The sequence below is a fragment of the Neomonachus schauinslandi genome, chromosome 4 (genome assembly GCF_002201575.2).
Source record: "Neomonachus schauinslandi chromosome 4, ASM220157v2, whole genome shotgun sequence".
Taxonomy (NCBI): domain Eukaryota; kingdom Metazoa; phylum Chordata; class Mammalia; order Carnivora; family Phocidae; genus Neomonachus; species Neomonachus schauinslandi.
The window spans coordinates 16,536,688-16,557,556 of record NC_058406.1 but is presented as its reverse complement, the minus strand read 5'-3'; the positions used below and the strand labels follow the sequence as shown (position 1 = coordinate 16,557,556).

The window sequence follows — 20,869 nt, the reverse complement described above, 5'->3', positions numbered from 1 at the left end:
AAATAAATAAACTTAAAAACAAAAACCCTAAAATCTCTCATGAAACAATCTCGTCAGTTCAGATTTAGCCCAATCTATCAATTTTACATCATACTACTGACATTCAGATCAATGAATCTGAGGCTCTCTACAACTCCTAAGAACTCTTTTAAAATATGTGTATGCATATATATGTTTGTATGTGCATATGTATTCATATGTATGTATACATCATGTTCACACACCAGAAGTTTCAACAAAGACTAAAATAACCCTGAGATAAAAATATAGTCAACTAGAATAACAAGTCTATCAGGCAGGCCAGGCCTGTACTTCTACTATTCCAAAGTGGAACAGCAAAATCCCAGAAACCAAATGGGGAGAAATGGCAGGTAATAAAAACTGCAAATGGCAGCAGCCAAATTCAAACTATGAAAAAGCACATTTTGCTTAAAAAATAACCAATGACCTAAGAGAGCTGAATGATGAAAGCAAAGAATCCTTAATACAACAAATTAAGTGAAACAGAAAGGGAGACCACAGGTCTTACTACTAATTTACACTCTGGTTATAAAAGGAGAGAACCAGGTAATAAGTATAAAGAGGAAACAATCTTGGTGAATGTCTTATTGGGGGTAAAGCAACTTAAGATAGGGAAGATTATAATGGACCTGTTTGCCAAAATGTGTAATATGGTATTACAAAGAGTCACCAACCTTAGAACACTAGCAAACTGTCACTGTTGACTCCCACCCTAAAAAGATTCCAGGAAGCCATAGCAACAGCTCTCTATTTCAGATTCAATGAAAAGATAAAATGAATGAAATAAAAATTTATTAGATGTGGAGACAGAGCAAAGACAATATGGTTTCCACAAATAACGTACCTAATTTATTAGGTTTCTGAAATTAATAGTCCTGTGGATTACAGCAAGTGTACTCTACCTTAATTTTTGAAATGTCTCTGAAATAGCTCCATATGGCTGGCTACTTTTATATTTTTCTTTCTTTCTTTCTTTCTTTTGACATGAACACAGACGGGCAGGAGAGTGGGTGGCTAGGGGAGGTAACATGGATTGTGTCAGAAAATGGAACAAAAATTAAGGATAAATTAAACAGTTCTGACCCACGCTCTAAGATTCTTATTTAACACATGAATAATAGTATTCATCTATCAAATACAGAACACTGAGTACATGTCCACAATGGAGAAAACAATTATGAATGAGAGTTTCCCTGCCCTTAATAAACTGAAATTCTAGTTGCAAACTATTGGTCCTTTTCAGGTAAATCGAGAGACTTTACAATAAAACCTCCAGAAATCTACATACTAAACTTCACCCTACTTGACTGAGATAAACTGTAAAAACAGACCTCAGGACAACAGACAAAAAAGCAGCAAGGAGGAAAAGTTTCAAAAAGGAAGAGGGATCAGAAAATGTAATACATGTTTAAAGTATGCAGTTTCCCTTCTTTTAGCCCTCAATAGTGCTTGACCCCTCCCTACCCCAAAGATTTAGCCCTTTAATCCTCTGTTCTTCAATCTCATCCATTTAATCAATAATCATTTAACAAGTGCCTACCAAGGAACTGGGCAATGAGCAAATTCTGAAACAATAATATAAGATCCTTTCTACTGCAGTAGTTCATTCAGCTCTTTCCAAAGGATGTTCCACAAAAGGAATCCATGATCAAGTCTGGGAAACACCGCATTCTTTACAGGCCCCCTCTAGGACAATCACGATGCACATTAAAGTTACTGAGAAGTTCTGCAGCAAAAACACTCTTTTTGGGGTGCCTGGGTGGCTCAGTCGTTGAGCGTCTGCCTTCGGCTCAGGTCATGATTCCAGGTCCTGGGATCGAGCCCCGCATCGGGCTCCCTGCTCCGCGGGAAGCCTGCTTCTCCCTCTTCCCACTCCCCCTGCTTGTGTTCCCTCTCTTGCTGTGTCTCTCTCTCTGTCAAATAAATAAATAAAATCTTTAAAAAAAAAAAACAAAAAACACTCTTTTTAACATTGTTTAATCCAATCTTTTGATGAAGTAGTAGCCACTAAGAAGGAATAGAGTTCTTAGTTTTCAGGGGAAAAAAGAGATTAGAAAAACACCTAGAAGTAGGAGCAAAAATATCTAAGGGTAATATTTAAAAACAATAAGGAAAAAAATATCTGTATTTCACAGAACCTAAAACTCTTCAGGATTTCATTTAAATACACATTTATGTGTGTTAAACCAAACCATAATCCTTTGGAGACTACCAACAAACACATGAACTTGTACTGCTTGGGTACTAAATCTGGGGTAGACGTAAGAATGAAATTTCTTCTGCAATCCGTTCAACCAAGACGGTGTCCTGAGAAGACAAGACAAGCTAAAAAAACAACCATTTGCACTACTTATCAATCACTGGATCTTATCAAGCACTGGGTCTTCACAATACTTCATAAACAAAACACAGAAATAAAACTGGATTCTGAGACCAATATAACACCGCAACTATTAATTTAAACTTCTTAATATAAAACAGGCAAATACTACTTTATTTTGGGATTTTGCATAAAGTTTTATTTTGTAAAAAAAAAAAGTTTCTCTACTTAATAAAAAGTTAAACCATCTGAAAGAATCATACACACTTTAAAAAATTAAAAAAAAAAAACTATTCCCCTGAAAAAAGGAATAGATACTCTAAACACAAAAGTACTGGGAATTTCTCATCCCTAAGTAAAATCCTGAGACTTTGGAGGTTCTACAACTACTTACAACCAAGGACATAAAGACGTCCAATAGGCAGATATAAGTCAGTAAGGTAATTATTCTTACCTTTACACAGGTGACTCTGAAATTTACACCTCTAGTCTCTCCCTTCTCTTCTTCACCCTTGCTACAATGCTTCATTCACTTTCCAGTCATCTTAAAGCTCCAGTCTTTTTGTTTTAATCTTTCTTCCTTTTAAGTCACCTAGGACACAACTGCCAGACTGATTTTCCAAATACGTGATATTTTTAAATAGTTTTAAAGGTGAATGCCAAATTTTTCAAACCAGCATATAAACTTTTTGGCTCTAACCAGCTGTACTTACCTTTAGCCATTTTCGAACTCACTAGTCAAAAAATCCTCAATGTTGTTCTACAGATCCCTAAACTCCCTAAAAGCTACTTCCACCCTTTTCTGTTAATCCGATGCCAGAATTCAAGGCTCATCCCTTCTGCAAATTATTTCCTAACTATTCCAAACTTGCAAATATGTCTTTCCTTTCTCTGAATTGTCATAGCACTTAAGGTCTGCACTTCTCAGTCTAGTGCAGTACTGTCCGATACCATTTTCTGTGATAACAGCAATGTTCTGCATCTGTGCTTCCAATATGGCAGCAGTAGTCACATGTGGGTATTGAGCACTTACCATGTGGCTCTTTAAGTTTAAAAGTAAAAACTCAAGTTTCCTCAGTCGTACTAGTAACATGGGCTAGTGGCTACCATACTGAATAGCACAGATCCAGTGTTTGGCTCTCTCTATAACCTGGACATGACTCTACAATCCAAACACTACTGGTTCCCTCCAATTTATCTTGCTCCTAGAAAAACGCCATTTTCATTTAAATTCATTTGCCCATTGTTCCCAATGTTCAAGTGTCCACTCTGGACTCCCTGTTGCTTCTCAAACCGCCACATAATATACCAAGCATGTTTCACTTCCTTTCTCCGCTGGTAGTACTTAATTACTGGGCACTGTACTCTAAGCCAGACACTGCAGTAAGCGTTTTGTTTACATTATATCTAAACCTAAAAACCTTACAAGGTAGGGTTTATTTTCCTGAGGAAAATGAATCATAGGGAGAAAAATTAACCCCTTTTCCAGAATACTTTTCTAAATTCTGTGTTTTCTTTTTTTTTTTTTAAAGATTTTATTTATTTATTTGAGAGAGAGAGAATGAGAGAGAGGGGGGAGGGTCAGAGGGAGAAACAGACTCCCTGCCGAGCAGGGAGCCCGAAGCAGGACTCGATCCAGGGATTCCAGAATCATGACCTGAGCCGAAGGCAGTCGCTTAACCAACTGAGCCACCCAGGCGCCCTAAATTCTGCGCTTTTTCAAGGCCCAGTTGAAGCCCACCAGTCCTGAAGTCCCAACCCAACGTAACAATTCCAAACCTTAAATATTTTGCCATAATGTTAGCATACACACTCAGAGGTGATTTTATTCTGAAACTTATGAAACTTAAGCTTTAGGGACCTCCCAATTGCATGGACCCCTTCCAATACCCTGAACCTTGTTTTAGTTACATAACTATATATATAACATCTGTATCTATGTCTCCTATTGAATCTATAGTTCTAGATACAGATATACCCCCCTTGCATATACCTCAGAACTCTTGGAAGCAAGGCCAGTCTATACTGGACTCAGCTTGCTTTTTCTTCCTTTAATAGATACTCTATCCCTTGAGGTCTGTTTCCTCTGGCTCCCAAGACTGGCCAGGAATAGGTCAGTTTCCCTAGTTCCTTATTTCCTAGTTGCTCCCTCAAATAAACAGGTAACCCACTTTTCTCTTTAGAGTTTCAGAGTTAATCACAATAGAAAAATAGTGTAGCAGGAATTAGAATAAACACAAGATAATTACAAAGACAGAAATCTTATGGTATGTCCCAAATTGATCTACAGATTCAAGGCAATCCCAATCAGAATATCAGTTGCCTTTTTGCAGAAACTGGTAAGTTGATTCTAAAATTCATGTGGAAATACAAGGGTCACAGAATATCCAAAACAGTCTTGAAAAAGAGCAAAGTTGAAGAAATCAAACTTCCTGATTTCAAAACTTATTACACAAAGTCACAGTAATCAGGACAGTGTGGTATTGGCATAAGAACAAAAAATACAGATCAATGGGATAGAAATGACAGTCCAGAAATAAACCTTTACATTTATGGGCAATCAACGAGGGTGCCAACCATTCAAAGGGGGAGACAATAGTCTTCAATAAAATGTGCTGGGACAAGTGGATAGCCACATGAAAAAGAATGAAATTGAACTCCTACTTCATACCATATACAAAAATTAACTCCAAAATAATCATAGATCCAAATTCAAGAACTAAAGCTAAACTCCTAGGAGAAAACATGAAAGTAAATCTTCCTGACACGGGATTAGGCAATGGTTTCTTGGATATAACCCCAGAAGCAAAAGGAACAAAAGAAAAATAGGAAAGTTCTAGTGGGTTGTATCGGTGGGAGCAGCCGGGTGGCGGGAAGAGCCGTTACAGGAGCCGGAGCTGCCGATTAAGCTGATCAAGATGACAACCTCCCGGGGCGCCTGGGTGGCTCAGTCGTTAAGCGTCTGCCTTTGGCTCGGGTCATGATCCCGGGGTCCTGGGATCGAGCCCCGCATCGGGCTCCCTGCTCCGCGGGAAGCCTGCTTCTCCCTCTCCCACTCTCCCTGCTTGTGTTCCCTCTCTCACTGTGTCTCTCTCTCTCTCAAATAAATAAATAAAATCTTTAAAAAAAAAAAAAAAAAAAAAGATGACAACCTCCCAAAAGCACCGAGACTTCGTGGCAGAGCCCATGGGGGAAAAGCCAGTGGGGAGCCTGGCCGGGATTGGTGAAGTCTTGGGCAAGAAGCTGGAGGAAAGGGGCTTTGACAAGGCCTATGTGGTCCTTGGCCAGTTTTTGGTGCTAAAGAAAGACGAAGATCTCTTCCGGGAATGGCTGAAGGACACATGTGGTGCCAATGCCAAGCAGTCCCGGGACTGCTTCGGGTGCCTTCGAGAGTGGTGTGACGCCTTCTTGTGAGGCTCTCTCGGGGAGCCCCCAGTCCCTAGCCCCAGCATTGAGTCTCCAGAGTTTGCAGCCGCATGGGGACTCCTCCCTTGTCCTCTACAAAGGAAGAGATTGCTGTTGTTGTACTCACTTCTGATGTACTTCAAGGTCTTTTGGGAATTCTCTCCCCTCACCATTTCAACTTTTTTGAAATTCTCGCTCTTGCATGCATCTCCCTTCTTCCCCTCCCAGTTTCGTGTCAACAATTATCAGCTTTTCCGAGAGGATTCCTGGCCCTTCCTTCACCCCCTGCCCCCACTGGTCTGTTTTATGCTATTTGGCTCCTTTTTTGGCAGAATAGTCACTGTCCTTGTAAAGTTTTTTAAATCAATAAAGTCAGTGGCTTTCATGAAAAAAAAAAAAAAAAAGAAAAATAGAGAAATCGGACATTAAAATTAAAAACTTTAATAATCACCATATATAAAGAATTCTATTCAACAATAAAAATACAACCCAATTTAAAAAGAAGCCAAGGATTTGAACAGACATTTCATCAAAGAAGATATACAACCAATGACCAATAAGCATAAGAAAAAATGTTCAATATCATCAGTCATTAGGGAAATGCATATCAAAACCATAATGAGACACCATTTCACATCACTAGGATGGCTATAATAAAAAGACAGTATCAAGACAAGGATATGGAGAAATTGGAAACCTTATATATTGCTAATGGAAATGTAAAATGGTGTAGCTAATGTGGAAAAGTGGCAATTCCTCAAAAAGTAAAACACTGGGGTGCCTGGGTGGCTTAGTCAGTTAAGCATCTACCTTGGGCTCAGGTCATGATCCCAGGGTCCTGGGATCGAGTGCTGTGTCAGGCTCCCTGCTCAACAGGGAGTCTACTTATCCCTCTCCCTCTGCCCCCCCCCCCCATGCTCTCTCTCAAATTAAACAAATAAACTTTTAAAAAAGGGGGGGGGATGGGATAACCGGGTGATGGGCACATGATGTAATGAGCACTGGGTGTTACATGCAACTGATGAATTACTGAACTCTACATCTGAAACTAATAATACACTGTATGTTAACTGAATTTAAATAAATGAAACAAAAACAAAAAAACAGAGATAACATGACTTAGTGATTCCACTCCTAGTATATACCCAAGAGAACTGAAAACCTATGTTCACACAAAAACTATACACAAATGTTCACAGCAGCATTATTCATAACTAGCAAAAAGAGGAAACCCAAATGTCCAACAAAATGATGAATGGATAAACAAAATGTGGTATATCCATATAATGGGCCATTATTATGCCACAGAGTCGTCAAATACCAAATGGAAATACTACAACATGGATGAACCTTGAAAACATACTAAAGCAAGACACAAAGGCCACATATTCTCTGATTCCGTTTATATAAGATGTAGGCAAATTCATACAGACAGAAAGTAAATCAGTGGTTGGTCGGGGTGGGGGCTGGGGAGAATGGGGAATGATTGCCAATGATACAGGTGTCTTTTGAGAGTGGTGAAAATGTCCCAAAATGCACTATGGTGGTGGTTATAAGACTTTGTGAATATATGCTAAAAACCACTCAACTGTACCACTTAAAAATGGTAAATCTTATCATGTGATTTATCTCAATAAACCTGTTTTTAAGAAATATCTTATCACATGGTTTCTGGCCATACTTTCTATTAAAATAGTAAAATAAAAACCCTTGGGCTTCTGCCCTCTATTTCATTTCTGAGAGCTGGGAGTCTCCAACCTGTGTCTTTTCTAAACCATGCTTTGGTAAAAGCCCCCAAAAGCCTTTCCTCTTTTTAGCACACGGTTTTTATTCTTGGAGATCTCTCAAGTGGACAGCTGAATCTGAGGGCTCAGTCTGGGTAATACTCATCTCAAGAAGCTCTTCACACACAGACTTGGCATATCCATTTAAAAATTATATACAGATAGGGCGCCTGGGTGGCTCAGTTGGTTAAGCGACTGCCTTCGGCTCAGGTCATGATCCTGGAGTCCCGGGATCAAGTTCCGCATCGGGCTCCCTGCTCGGCAGGGAGTCTGCTTCTCCCTCTGACCCTCTTCCCTCTCATGCTCTCTGTCTCTCATTCTCTCTCTCTCAAATAAATAAATAAAATCTTTAAAAAAAATAAAAAATTAAAAAATTAAAAAAAATAAAAATTATATACAGATAGAAAACTTGTTATATGCATAAGCTATATGAATGGCATGATTTTAAATATTTTAAAAGTATGAATCTCCAGAAAACACCCAAGTCTAAAAAGTCTGTGCCCCAGTACTGCCTTAGTGCCCTGCACAGTTGGTGTTCCATGTGGTCCTTTGTCTGAGGCTGAAGATACCTTATCACAACATAAGCGTAGATTCCAGTTCCACCACTTAACTCAGTTGTGTCGTGACTCTGGGCAAGTTGCTTCAACTGTGTGCCTCTGCTTACTCATTTCTTAAAACGGGGCTAACAAGACCTGCCCATTGGTATTCAGCAAAAATAAAACATTAGTGACGCCCTGAACACAGCATCTGGCACCCAGAGATGTGAGGCAGCTGTTGTCTGTACATACTGTTCGGGTGACAAGCCTTTTTCTTCCCATATATTTTGCACCTTGACTAGTTGATATTAGCCCTCTTCATCAGCTTCCTCATCTGTAAAAATCTACGTCAAAAGATCGTTGAGAGAATAAAAGGAAAAAGAGGAAAACTAGCGCACAGCAGGCCTAAAAACAACAAAAAAACCCCCAAAAAACAACCGTTCTTTTCCGTCTCCCTGGCTAAGACCATTTCTTTAGCATTACCCTACAGCCTCAAGGCGCGCCCAGCTGAAACTCCTTAAACACTGCCCAGGGCCCCTCTCCAGACACATCTGCGGACAAACAAGCCATGCCTGTCTCCAACAACGCCAGCCAGAACTCCACGTCAGAGAGCCATGTCTCCCAGTAAAGAAAAGAAAAGGTGTACAGATGTAAGGAGTCAACCACCCCTCCCATCAACCCCCCTTTCCCGAGACGGCCGGGTCCCGGCACAAAGAGCGCATTCAACCCGCGCGAAGCCCTTCCCCTCCCTCACCCCACCCACCCAGCTGATGGGGAGGTGCGGTGGACACCCGACGGGCTGGGGAGGCGGGGGTGGCCGGGGGCTGGACAACCTCGAGGGAGCCGGGCACCGGGGTCTAAGGCGTGCGGGAGGGGGTCGCGCCTCACCTTCGCTCGCTTGCGCCGGCTGGTCCGTCGCCCCTCCGGAGTCTCCGCGATTCCCGTTTCCATGGGGGTCGCAGATCCGGGAACGACGGTAGGCCCGGCTTGAGGCCCGGCGGACCCCGGCGGCTCGGCCAGTCCCCCGGGGGGCGAGGCCCGCGGAGGCTCTTTCTTGCGGGGAGTGCGCTCCCCGGCCACCCCCGGCCCGGCCTCGGCAGGGCCCGACAGGCCCGCGGGCGGCGCGGCCACCTCGGAGCCGTTCTCTGCGCCGCCCGCTGCCCCGGGGCCGGCCTCAGTCCCCGCCGCCGCCGCTGCTGCTGCTGCCGCCGCGGCCGCCGCGGCCTTCTTCCCAGACAACATCTCTGGCCGCCTGGCCGCCGACGGCCGAAGGGGCCGCTCGGTCTGTCGGTCCGTGGGTCCGGAGCCGCCTCGCCTCGCCTTACTTCACAGTGGTAGCTCGCTGCCAAACGCCGCCGCGTACGCACGCGCTGAGCGCGCTCCCGCCGCGTCCGGACAAAAAGGCCCCGGTACCCCACCGCCCCGCCTTCCCCGGCTGCCATAGAGCGGCGTCCTCGCGGCTAGAGCGACACCACCGCACGGAGCACAGTGCTTTCCTAGAGCGTCGTCTTGGCCTTTGAAGTGGGCCCCAGCGCCTTCCCGGTCCTAAGGCTTCTGGGCCATACTGCACCTCCGAAGGCGACCATTTCCTCCAGGGACTTGCATACACCCATGAATTCATTCGTTCGTTCGTTCATTCATTCATTCATTCAACTCATTCGTCAGTTCAACCAATATCTATTAATGCTTACTACGTGACGAGGGTTTAATTATGAAGTTTTTGCTTTCAAAGAGCTTACAGTTTAGTGAGGGGGAAAACATTGAACCATAACTGGGAAATCATTTTGTATCATAACTGTCCTGCTTGGACTGGGGAAATCTCGGAGAGCAAATGAGTTTCGTGGTAATAAAATGGACATAAGTTAGGAAATCCAGGTTTGAGTCCAAACTGGATTGCTGTTGCCTCCAGGGCGGTGTTCCTGTTCTTCCTTACGTCTGGACTCCCTATTAGCACTCCGTCACTCACACCTCCTCCCACTCCCTATGTCTTCCATACATAACACCTCTCTTTACTCCAGGTTAATTCTTTCTACTGCTGCAGATGGTGGTGGTGGTTTATTTTTTAAATTCCTCCAGGACTCCTTTAGTGACCCAACACTGGAACAGCTTGTGTTTCTTCAAGCTTGTTTCTACTCATTACACACAAATATAATTGCTTTTTTATATGTCTCTCTCTCTTCAGACTATAATTTTCTTTCTTTAAAAAAAAAAAAATTTTTTTTTAAAGTAATCTCTACACCCAATGTGGGGTCGAACTCAAAAGTCGCATGCTCTTGGAGGCGCCTGGGTGGCTCAGTCCTTAAGCGTCTGCCTTTGGCTAAGGTCATGATCCCAGCGTCCTGGGATCCAGCCCCGCATAGGGCTCCCTGCTCAGCGGAAAGCCTGCTTCTCCCTCTCCCACTCCTCCTGCTTGCGTTCCTTCTCTTGCTTTGTCTCTCTCTGCCAAATAAATAAATAAAATCTTAAAAAAAAAAAAAGTTGCATGCTCTCCTGACTGAGCCACCCAGGCACCCTTCAAACTGAAATTTTGCAAAAAATTATCCCACTTACATGAAGTTTAAAGAACTGGTAAAACTAATCTCTAATGATCAAATCCAATCAGTGATCACTTGGGTTGAAGGTGAGAGTTGACTGCAAAACAGCAGGAGGGAATTTGCTGGGGTTGATGGAAATGTTTTTTTATCTTGATTGGGTGGTGTACACGTTAGTCAAAACTCACTGTGCCATACATGTAAAATATTTTCATATTTTACTTTATGTCAATTGTACTTCAATGAAGTTGAATTTTTTTTTAACCTAGGCAAACGGGAAAAAGTAGACAATTAAGTCCAGGAAATTTAGAAGATGTACAAAAAAAAAAGTGTAATTTTAGTTCCACATACGGTTCAGCTATGAACTACATTGACATAGCCATAGTAACATAAGCATTAATGTTTTTTGTTTTTTGTTTTTTTTTTAAAGATTTTATTTATTTATTTGAGAGAGAGCACATGAGAGGGGGGAGGTCAGAGGGAGAAGCAGACTCCCTGCCGAGCAGGGAGCCCGATGTGGGACTCGATCCAGGGACTCCAGGATCATGACCTGAGCCGAAGGCAGTCGCTTAACCAACTGAGCCACCCAGGCGCCCAACATTAATGTTGTTTTAACCAAAGGGATAGAATTATATTGAGAGAATGGAAGAAAGAGAAAGTGTGTGGAGGAGAGGAATGAGAGGGGTTTACAGAAGCAGGGACGAAATGGGAATGGGGGAGGTTCTGCATGGGAGCTAAATCCTCATCTTCCATCATAAAAAGATAATATAGAATGTCAAAATTGAGAAATCAAGAAATAACAGTACAAGCATACAATTTAGATATATCAAGATACATACCAGAATAAACAGTTAAAAAGTTGGAACGAGTTGTCTGAGTCATATAACTTGAGGATGGAAAGGGGGAGATAGATCGAAGATTGCTTGTTTTAAACTCTTTAGTTCTGACTGGTTTGCACATTTAATAATTTGATTAAACTTAAAATTAGATTTTTAAAATATGTATATCCTTTAATCCAGCAATTCCACTTTCCAGAGGACATTCTAGGAAACTGTTTAAGCGTGTGTACAGAGATTTAACTTTAATACTGTTTACCTCAACTTATATATAATAGCAATAAAGAAGAATTAACCTAAAGGCCCAACAAGTAGCCACTAATTGGATATATTAGACATAGCCATTAAAATAGACAACTGAACATGAAGAACTCCCATACAAAATAGTGAGCATATGTCAAAGATTTATTTAATTCATTAGAGAACCAGTAAGATGACAATGCTGGTTCAAAGGAAAACATGAAAAGCTGATATATAGTTACTAGTCAGTGGAAAAGAGAATGCTGGAATAAAATTGCAAAGTTAAATAAGAAACAAATGGTTTTAATGTCTTTTTTTTTTTTTAAGATTTTATTTATTTATTTGACAGAGAGAGACATAGCGAGAGCAGGAACACAAGCAGGGGGAGTGGGAGAGGGAGAAGCAGGCCTCCCGCAGAGCAGGGAGCCCGACACGGGGCTCGATCCCAGGACCCCAGGATATGACCTGAGCCGAAGGCAGACGCTTAACGACTGAGCCACCCAGGCGCCCCGGTTTTAATGTCTTCCAAGTCCATAAAACTGTAGACTTTGAGGTTATCTTTTCTATCAGACACAACTAACTTGCTTCTATTTGGAAAAAAAAATCATTTGCAACTTACCCATTTTTTTCCTGGAAATAACTAATTTAATTGTTAAAAATTGTAGTAAAAAACATAACATAAAATTTATCACCTTAACCATTTTTAAGTGTACAGTTCACTAGAGTTAATTATATGCTCATGGTTGTACAGTCTCCAGAACTCTCTTCATCTTATAAAATTCCATGCCCATTAAACCACAACTTGTCATTTCTCCCTGCCTCCTAGCTCCTGGCAACCACCATGCTACTTTCTGTCTGTATAAATTTAACTACTCTGGGTATCTTATATAAGTGGAATCAGATGACTTTTGTGTTTTGGGGACTGGCTTCTTTCACTGAGCATAATCACCTCAAAGTTTACCCATGTTGTAGCGTATGTCAGAATTTCCTTCCTCTTTTTTTTTTTTTGTAATGTTAGTTCATGTCTTGTATCAATCACTTGTACCCTGGTCTGTCGAAGCGGTAAGTCAGACATTTGCCACAGCAGCATCTGTTAAAGTGGCTAGTCATAAGAACCAGCGCCACATTTGTCTGAAAGTGACTGATGTTGCCCTTCTCATCCACCTTAGAGAGAGTATTTCAGGATGTCAAGCTTAACCTTCTTTCTCTTATGCTTATTCTTCCTGGGAGTGGCATAAAACTTCTGCCTTTTCTTAGCACCACCAGGAAGTCTCAACACGAGATGAAGAGTAGACTCCTTTTGAATGTTGTAGTCAGACAAAGTATGTCCACCTTCCAGTTGCTTGCCAGTGAAGATCAGTCTCTGCTGATCGGGAGGAATTCCTTCCTGATCCTGGGTCTCGGCTTTTACATTTTCTATTGTATTTGAGGGTTCAACCCTCAAAGAGTGATGGTCTTTCCCAGAAGGGTTTTCATGAAAATCTGCATCTTGGCAGCAGTTTCACATCTTATGGTTGGGGGGAAAGGAGAACGCGGCAACGAGGCAACAGCCCTCGGGGGTTTCTGAATTTCCTTCCTTTTTTAAGGCTGAACAATTCCATTGTATGTGTATACAGTATTTTGTTTATCCATTCATCTGTTGTTGGATTTTGGGTTTGCTTCCACCTTCTAGCTATTGTGAATAATGTTGCTATGAACATGGGTGTACAAATAGCTCTTTAAGACCCAGCTTTCAGGGGCGCCTGGGTGGCTCAGTCGGTTAAGCGTCTGCCTTCAGCTCAGGTCATGATCCCAGGATCCTGGGATTGAGCCCCACATCAGGCTCCCTGCTCAGTGGGGAGACTGCTTCTCCCTCTCCCACTTCCCCTGCTTGTGATCTCTCACTCTCTGTCAAATAAATAAATAAAATCTTAAAAAAAAAAAAAAGACCCAGTTTTCATTTATTTTGGATATATACCCAGAAGTGTAATTGCTGGAGCAACTTATCCAACTTTTAAAAAGTTAACATCTGACTTTACAGAGTCAGGACCCTAATCAATATTAAACAGTATTGTCAAAGTTACCTTCCCCTAAAGCAGCAGATGACCAGCAGGTGGACCAGCCGGACAATATTCTGATATGACTGTGTAAACAAGCTCAGAGGAATCTCTTTGCCTTATTTCCAGATCTTGGGTAACTTTTCTTTGCAGTCTCCCTCACCATGAGGGTAGGGGCTCTATGCTGCTGGCCATTTTATTCCCAGTGGCTAGGCCTGGAAGTACTGTTGAATAAATGAGGTATCACTAAGGCCGACATCACCTGGCTGTTGTGAGGACATCATGATATGTTGCTTACAAACTGCCTGTCAAAGTCTGGCACATAGTGGCTGCTCAAGACAGGAGTAGTTAATATTGTTATGCGACAGCTGGGAGAGGGTGGCTGGTTATGACTCGGAGGAGGGGGCGGCCATGGCTCCTGTCATGGCGGGCAATTGTCCTAGAGGGGTCACCAATGCAGGGTCTTGGGGCCTGGGTGCCTCCAAGCCATAATGCTGGGGGAACTTATGTCTCTTTTTAGGAATCTCCATGGGATACTTGCTTCCTCGGGCACCATAGGAGCATTGGTGGCTTGGTTGATCAGCTATAAGCCAGCCTTGTTTGGGTTCCTATTCCTTCTGCTGTTGCTTAGCAACTGGCTGGTCAAGCATGAATTCAAGCCCACCCCCCCAGAGCCCCCGCAGGTGAGCAAGAGGGGCCTTAGCTTCAGCTAAGGATGATGGGATATTTACAGCTTGACTGGGGGTATGGGGACCAGGGAAGATGTCAGGATAATGGGGCAAGACTGAAAAATCCACAGCTCTAGTCTAAGCCCTTGTTCTATAACTCCCACTTGAATGATGGAGGACAAAGCACTTCCTTCACAAGGCTTCAGTTGCCTGGGCTGGAAAACAGGGACCATCCCTAGACAAAAACAAAAACAAAAACAAAAACACCCACAGAGAACAAACTGGTGGTTGCCAGAAGGGAGGTAGGTGGGGAAGGAGTGAAACAGATAAAGGAGATTAAGAGTACACTTATCTGGGGCTCCTGGGTGGCTCAGTCGTTAAGCGTCTGCCTTCGGCTCAAGTCATGATCCCAAGGTCCTGGGATCGAGCCCCGCATCGGGCTCCCTACTCCACGGGAAGCCTGCTTCTCCCTCTCCCACTCCCCCTGCTTGTGTTCCTGCTCTCGCTATCTCTCTCTCTGTCAAATAAAGAAATAAAATCTTAAAAAAAAAAGAGTACACTTATCTGGATGAGCACTGAAAAATGTAGACAATCATAGAATCACCGTGTTGTATATCCGAGGCTAATATAACACTGTATACTAATTATACTTCAGTAAAAAGAAAAAAAGAGAGAAAACTTGCTTAAAAAAAAAAAAATTGGTACCATCCCAGACTCTCCTGCTTCATGTTTGATGTCAACATGGTTTGGCAACAGTAACAACTACTTGAAGGTGGAAAAATTTTAAATGGATGAACAAAAGATACCTGTGGAACACAGACACATCTCTAGAATGGCATAATGAAGACAGCAGAAATGTACCCAGATTATGCCATCTTTTATGTAAAGTTAAAAAAAAAACCACACATGAAACAATACCTTGTCTTGTTTGTGACTGTAGTGAAAATGTATTAAGGTTGGATCTCTCAACCTCTGCCTGTTTGATTTTTTTTTTTTAAAGATTTTATTTATTTATTTGAGACAGAGAGAATGAGATACAGAGAGCATGAGAGGGAGGAGGGTCAGAGGGAGAAGCAGACTCCCTGCCGAGCAGGGAGCCCGATGCGGGACTCGATCCCGGGACTCCAGGATCATGACCTGAGCCGAAGGCAGTCGCTTAACCAACTGAGCCACCCAGGCGCCCCTGTTTGATATTTTGAGTGGGATAATTCTTAATCGTGAGGGCCTGTCCTGTGTGCTGTAGGATGTTTAGCAGCATCCTTAGCTTCTATCCACAGATGCCAAGAGCACCTCTCGCCCCCCTTTTGTGACAACCAACAACGTCTCCAGACATTGCCGAATGTCCATGTGGGGAAGGCAAAATAGCCTCCCATTGAGAACCACTGGTGTAAAGAAATATATGGAAAAAATAAATTCTGAATTCAGGATTGCAGTTGAGATGAGGTTCAGAGAGGGAGGGAACTCTATGAGAGGGACCCACAGGGGACTCCAGTTATATTTGTCATATTTTATTTCTCATGCTGGTATGGGAACATGGGTATTTGCTGTAATATTCACTTTTATTTTTGCACGTCTGAAACATATTTTTTAAAGATTTCATTTATTTATTTGAGAGAGAGAGAGAGAGCACAAGCACGGGAAGGGGCAGAGACAGAGGGAGAGCTGGAGAAGCAGACTCCCTGATGAGCCAGGAGCCCAAAGCCGGGGCTCGATCCCAGGACCCTGGGATCATGTCCTGAGCCGAAGGCAGACACTTAACCGACTAAGCCACCCAGGTGCCCCTGCATGTCTGAAATATTTAAAATGGTTTTAAGGATGAGGAATTTGTAGCTGACTCCAAAAAGAAAAAAAAAATTAAGTATTATTAATTGCATAGAGGCAGATGAGGATTATAGAGATCAGAGTGTGTCATGAGACCACAGGAAACTTGGCAGGTGGTGATTTTATGAGGCCTGAAAACAGTCTCGGGCACACTGAGAGAAACACACGCTCCGGAGACAGATCTATCTGGGTTAAGTGCTTTATGTCCCCTGGGAGTGCAGATGAGCAGGCCATTTCATTTATTCCTAGGAACCAAAGACAAGTACGGGTTCTAGGAGTTTAGGGGTTCCCAAACTGAGAAGAGGGCCTTTCCTCACTGGACCCCAACTCTCTCACTCACAAGATGTGGCAAAGATGCTCTTCTTGCAGGCTGGTTGTGAGGATTGATTAACGGGACGTGTATAAATCGCTATTAATTAATGTTTCCTTTTTTGGGGTGGGGGGTCTAGGAAGAGGCAGAGAAACCAAAGCCTCCTGAAGCCAAACCCAACAGCTACGTCTTGAACACGAAAGAAATCGAGAGACTGCACGCCTGCTTTGCCCTCCAGGACAAGGTCCTTGAACGGCTTATGTTCAGTGAAATGAAGCTGAAGGTCTTAGAAAATCAGATGTTCATTGTATGGAATAGAATGAGTCACCGCAAGAGGTCAAGCCGGCAGCGGACTTTTCCCATGAGGAAACACAGAATAAGGAGACATGATTCAGTTTTCTCCATCATCTCTGACTGTACTTCTAACTCCCCCTAATGAGGTCAGAGAGACCGGGGTGGGCTGGCCTCTTTGGATGTTACCTTTCCTCAGTAAAACCCAGTCAGAGACTATTGAATTTTCTTAATAAATCACACTGGAGAGCAGGATTGGAGGCTGAAAGGCCAATCGCCTTTGGGAAAGAAATCTGTACTCACCCCGCCAGCCACGTAGTGCTCTAAGAACAGCCTGAGGGGCCGCCAGAACCTGGCTCCTCCTCTCTTTCAGTTGTCCACCTTAACCCTAGTCCAGAGCCCTCTACCTGTTCACCTTGAGTCTTACAATGGCCTCCCCTGAGCTGCCCCAGCTCCCAGTCTTCCCCTTTCCCTCTGCTCAGAGGCCAGAGCCAAGCTCTGCCAAGTGGGCAAGTTCACTGCCTCTTCTTGAAACTACGCCTCACTGTGGTTGATGGAATAAAGGTCACACTCCTTACCATGGTGTTTAGCCCCTCCATGATCTGACCCCTTTTCCAGGCTTGTTTTCCGCCCCTTACTCTCCCTCATGTGCTTTATACCTTGTGCCAAAGTATCCCAAACACCAGTCATCGGGTACCCCCTTTGTGATTTTTGCCAGAGCCATGAGCCACCTGAATATTTTTAGCTCAATATTGTCCCTTTTATTTTTAAAATGACAGTGAGTTAATATTTTATTTTTTTAAAATATTTTTTAAAAGATTCTATTTATTTATCCAACAGAGAGAGAGACACAGCGAGAGAGGGACCACAAGCAGGGGGAGTGGGAGAGGGAGAAGCAGGCCTCCTGTGGAGCAGGGAGCCCGATGTGGGGCTCGATCCCAGGACCCTGGGATCATGACCTGAGCCAAAGGCAGACGCTTAACGACTGAGCCACCAGGCGCCCCTTAATGTCGTCCCTTTAAACTGACTTGTTTCCTTAAATAAATGTATCTGTGAAAGAAAGTCATAATAAAAATAATTAACTGTACAATAAAAAGCTGTATCATTTGGCTGAAGTAGAAACTGTCAAAAAAAAATTTAAAAAAAGAAGAAGAAGACAAGTGGAGACACAACAATGTTACTGAAGTTCCAACCAGAGCTTGGTTGCCCACTGGAAGTGTCTGAGCCTGGGAATTTGGGGTTAAAAAGAGAAATTAGTAAGTATTAGTGTTTGAGAGATATGCTAGCACCAAACTAAGGTTTTTCTCCATAAGGAGAACTAGAAGGAAACCACTACCTTGCCGTGGGATCCGGCGTGGCTTAGTGCCTTGTTGGGCCCCACCTAAAATCATCTCTAATCAAACCAGATGGCTGGTCATCCCCCAAATGCATCCACATCTTTGCTCCTGTGGTTTCTTCCCCTGGAATCCCTTATCTTCCCCCTTGTACTATTACACTTCTTTAGTCCTTCCTAAACTACACCTCCAGAACGCTTCCCTAACCCACCTGGGAATAGTCTCTGTCCTTGGTGTGCTCCCAGCATTTTATCTTCAGTTCGGCAGTGGAATGTATCACGATCCGCTGGGATTTGATTTGCACACATTTCTATATTCCCTCCCAATCCTCCAACTAGATTATAAACCCTATAAACCCTGCAAGCACGGCATCTTGTTCATCTGTCTACTGCCCACCCCCACGGCACCCAGCACTGGGGCTGGTATATAGTCAGTCAGTGCTTCATAATAGCATCTCTGATTGTTGATCACAGTCTTACGTGTCCTGACATCTTCTCCGTGCCCTCCTTTTACGATAACTCCCCTATACCCTATTTTTTTTTTTTTTAAGAGCAGGATCTCTGGTGCCTAACGGCCTAGCTTTAAATCCCACCTCTATCCACTCCCAGCTGTGTGCTCTTAGACAATTCCAAGTTGTTTATTCTCGCTGGACCTCGGTTTGCTCAACTGTCAAATGGGGAGAGTAGCACTACCACCCTCATTGCGTGTCGTGAGGATTAGGTGAGCTACCACACCCCCTCGGGTCTTTCCTCCCATGACCTCCCTACTTAAAATCCCAAGCCTCCCTTGTGGGTCAGGTGTCTTCTCCTTGCCTCTCCAAGTCCACTGGGGTTACCTCAGACTGCTTTAGGGCTGGCTGGGTTCCTTCACAGGGGGCCACTCCTCTCAGGGAGGCTCTCTCGACAGGACCTTCTTCTTCCAGGTTTTCTTTGGAGCCAGGGGTGGTAGCATCCCCCCAGTTTTCCAGCCCAGGGGACTGCACTCTCTTTAGATGCTGCTCACACCTTTGTCAACAGTCCCTTTCACATAGCTTCATGGGCCATTGCTAATGGTCTTGCTGTATGGCCAGCCCATGGGACCACCCAGAACTAGACTGTTAGGAGAATCTCCATATGGTAACCTCTGCTGTGGAAACAGATAAAGCAATTCAGCCACAAAGTCCAAAGGTATGTGATATGTGAACAAGCTCACAATAAAGCAGTGCATCTTGACAGAGCCTCTGGACAGAAAAACTGGTCAGAACTATATGGCTAGCCCATCCACTTGGTGCACTAGATCCGTGCCTAGACCTACCAGTAACAAAACAATCATGGAGGTCTGAGGTGCCCAGTGAGGATCCACTTGACCTACGAAGTCACTGACTCACAGACTACGTCTTACTTGCCAGAAATGCTGGCCTTCAGCTCAAGGTATAGTGCAACAACTTGGGGGATCTGACCAATTGCTGGCAGTGGATTCTGACCACCATAGACCTGATCTAGGATGTGGGTTGGCTACTCTCTTCACCGAGGTAGACTCCTAAGGTTCTGATGAGCACCTTTGCCATGTGCCAAAATGTCCCGATAGGATACAACCTGACAATGGAACTCTGTTCACAGTCACTGGCTCCCAGTTGTGGGCCCTGTTAATGTGGAATTCACTTGCTCTTCCACACTTGCCCCTGCAGGTGGTGGGTACAAGGGAGCTTCGGCGTGGCTCGCTCAAGGTATGGAATTCACTTGCTCTTCCACACTTGCCCCTGCAGGTGGTGGGTACAAGGGAGCTTCGGTATGGCTCGCTCAAGGTGCAATGACATCAGAGCTCCCTCATCATCTTCTGTGGGCAGCTAGGAAAGGGAAGGGTACACCTGATGTGTCAGGCAGAATGCTGACTCCTGGGTGTTCATGGAGATCAAGGCTCTGGGAAAGGACAAATCATCTGGCTCATCCCAGGCGTATGGCAGTCCACAGGTGATGATCTAGCAAGAACAGAGGCAAGAAATCTCAGGAAACAGACCAGGATGGAGGGCTAAATAAACTTGCCTTCTCTTCCAGATCTGGACAGGCAATGCTGAACAGCCTCTAGCAGCTGCCCAGGCCAGGGCCCACGGCACGAACCTACCACAGTACTGAACACACCATCACCCTTACCCCAGCCCACCATCCCCAGCTACAGGAGACTTATCAGTGACTCACCCTCTGACAATGGCAAGGACATTGCTTCCAGCTGGTCATAGCCACCGACAGCTGTGTCATGGGCCTCCACAACCATGTTCCCATCCCTTGCTCAGGTAGTGTTGAGGCTCATTGGCAGAATACTGAGCAGTGCCCTTCACATCCGACTGGGTATATATATATATATAGGTCCTCGAGCCTGGTATGGACTCCATGGCCAGATGGCTCAGGCCTCCACCATGGGCTTTGTACCACCACTCCAGGCTTCCCTCCCCCTCTGGTGTCTCCCTGGCATTGCCAACAGCTGCCGGAAATCCCCTTAGGAGCCCAGCTGATTTCTACCCCTATTGTTTATTACACTCTTATTGATCTCCATCCTGAGTGCGCAGGCTTGTGTTTGATGAGCTCTAGGTCAGGGGATGGACCTTGGAAAAACAATCTGGATTGTATGGGAAGACCCTGGGGGCTCACTCCAGGTTTTACCAATGAGGTGACAGCAGGTGGGCTCCAGGAGGGACTCCCTTCCCCAAAGCAGAAATGATTGCACAAGGTCTCCACTCCCCTCAGGGTCTTCAGGTGCCTC

At 44.0% G+C, this 20,869-nt stretch overlaps 3 protein-coding genes and 1 pseudogene across 6 annotated transcripts in view; 2 read left to right on the top strand and 2 right to left on the bottom strand.

The window, feature by feature from the left end:
* KDM1A (lysine demethylase 1A) overlaps positions 1-9,471 on the bottom strand; it is a 62,246-nt gene extending 52,775 nt beyond the window's left edge. For 2 of the 4 annotated variants that reach the window (XM_044914415.1, XM_044914416.1), the window contains exon 1: positions 8,955-9,471. In XM_044914415.1, coding sequence (XP_044770350.1) covers positions 8,955-9,308 — 354 coding nt within the window. In that variant the 5' untranslated portion in view covers positions 9,309-9,471. The remainder of the gene's footprint in view (positions 1-8,954) is intronic. The other 2 variants (XM_021684107.1, XM_021684109.2) reach the window with 2 other exon arrangements.
* LOC123324577 (barrier-to-autointegration factor) lies at positions 5,187-6,138 on the top strand. Its single transcript, XM_044914417.1, has 2 exons — positions 5,187-5,259; positions 5,486-6,138. Exon 2 carries the CDS (start codon positions 5,486-5,488, stop codon positions 5,753-5,755), a length of 270 nt encoding a protein of 89 aa, XP_044770352.1. The 5' UTR covers positions 5,187-5,259; the 3' UTR covers positions 5,756-6,138.
* Positions 9,472-12,708: 3,237 nt separating the features above from the next.
* LOC110575170 lies at positions 12,709-13,161 on the bottom strand (annotated as a pseudogene).
* A 1,039-nt stretch (positions 13,162-14,200) lies between these two features.
* Positions 14,201-16,944, top strand: TEX46 (testis expressed 46). Its single transcript, XM_021684393.1, has 2 exons — positions 14,201-14,392; positions 16,747-16,944. The coding sequence occupies exons 1-2, from the start codon at positions 14,201-14,203 to the stop codon at positions 16,942-16,944; spliced, it is 390 nt and encodes a 129-aa protein (XP_021540068.1).
* Positions 16,945-20,869: the final 3,925 nt, after the last annotated feature.

Bases quoted from the DNA above. Each gene is read 5' to 3' on its own strand.
- LOC123324577 (XM_044914417.1), top strand. From the start codon at position 5,486: ATGACAACCTCCCAAAAGCACCGAGACTTCGTGGCAGAGCCCATGGGG.
- TEX46 (XM_021684393.1), top strand. From the start codon at position 14,201: ATGCTGGGGGAACTTATGTCTCTTTTTAGGAATCTCCATGGGATACTT. The intron at 14,393-16,746 runs GTGAGCAAGAGG...TTTGCCCTCCAG, and splicing joins CCCCCCCAGAGCCCCCGCAG to GACAAGGTCCTTGAACGGCT.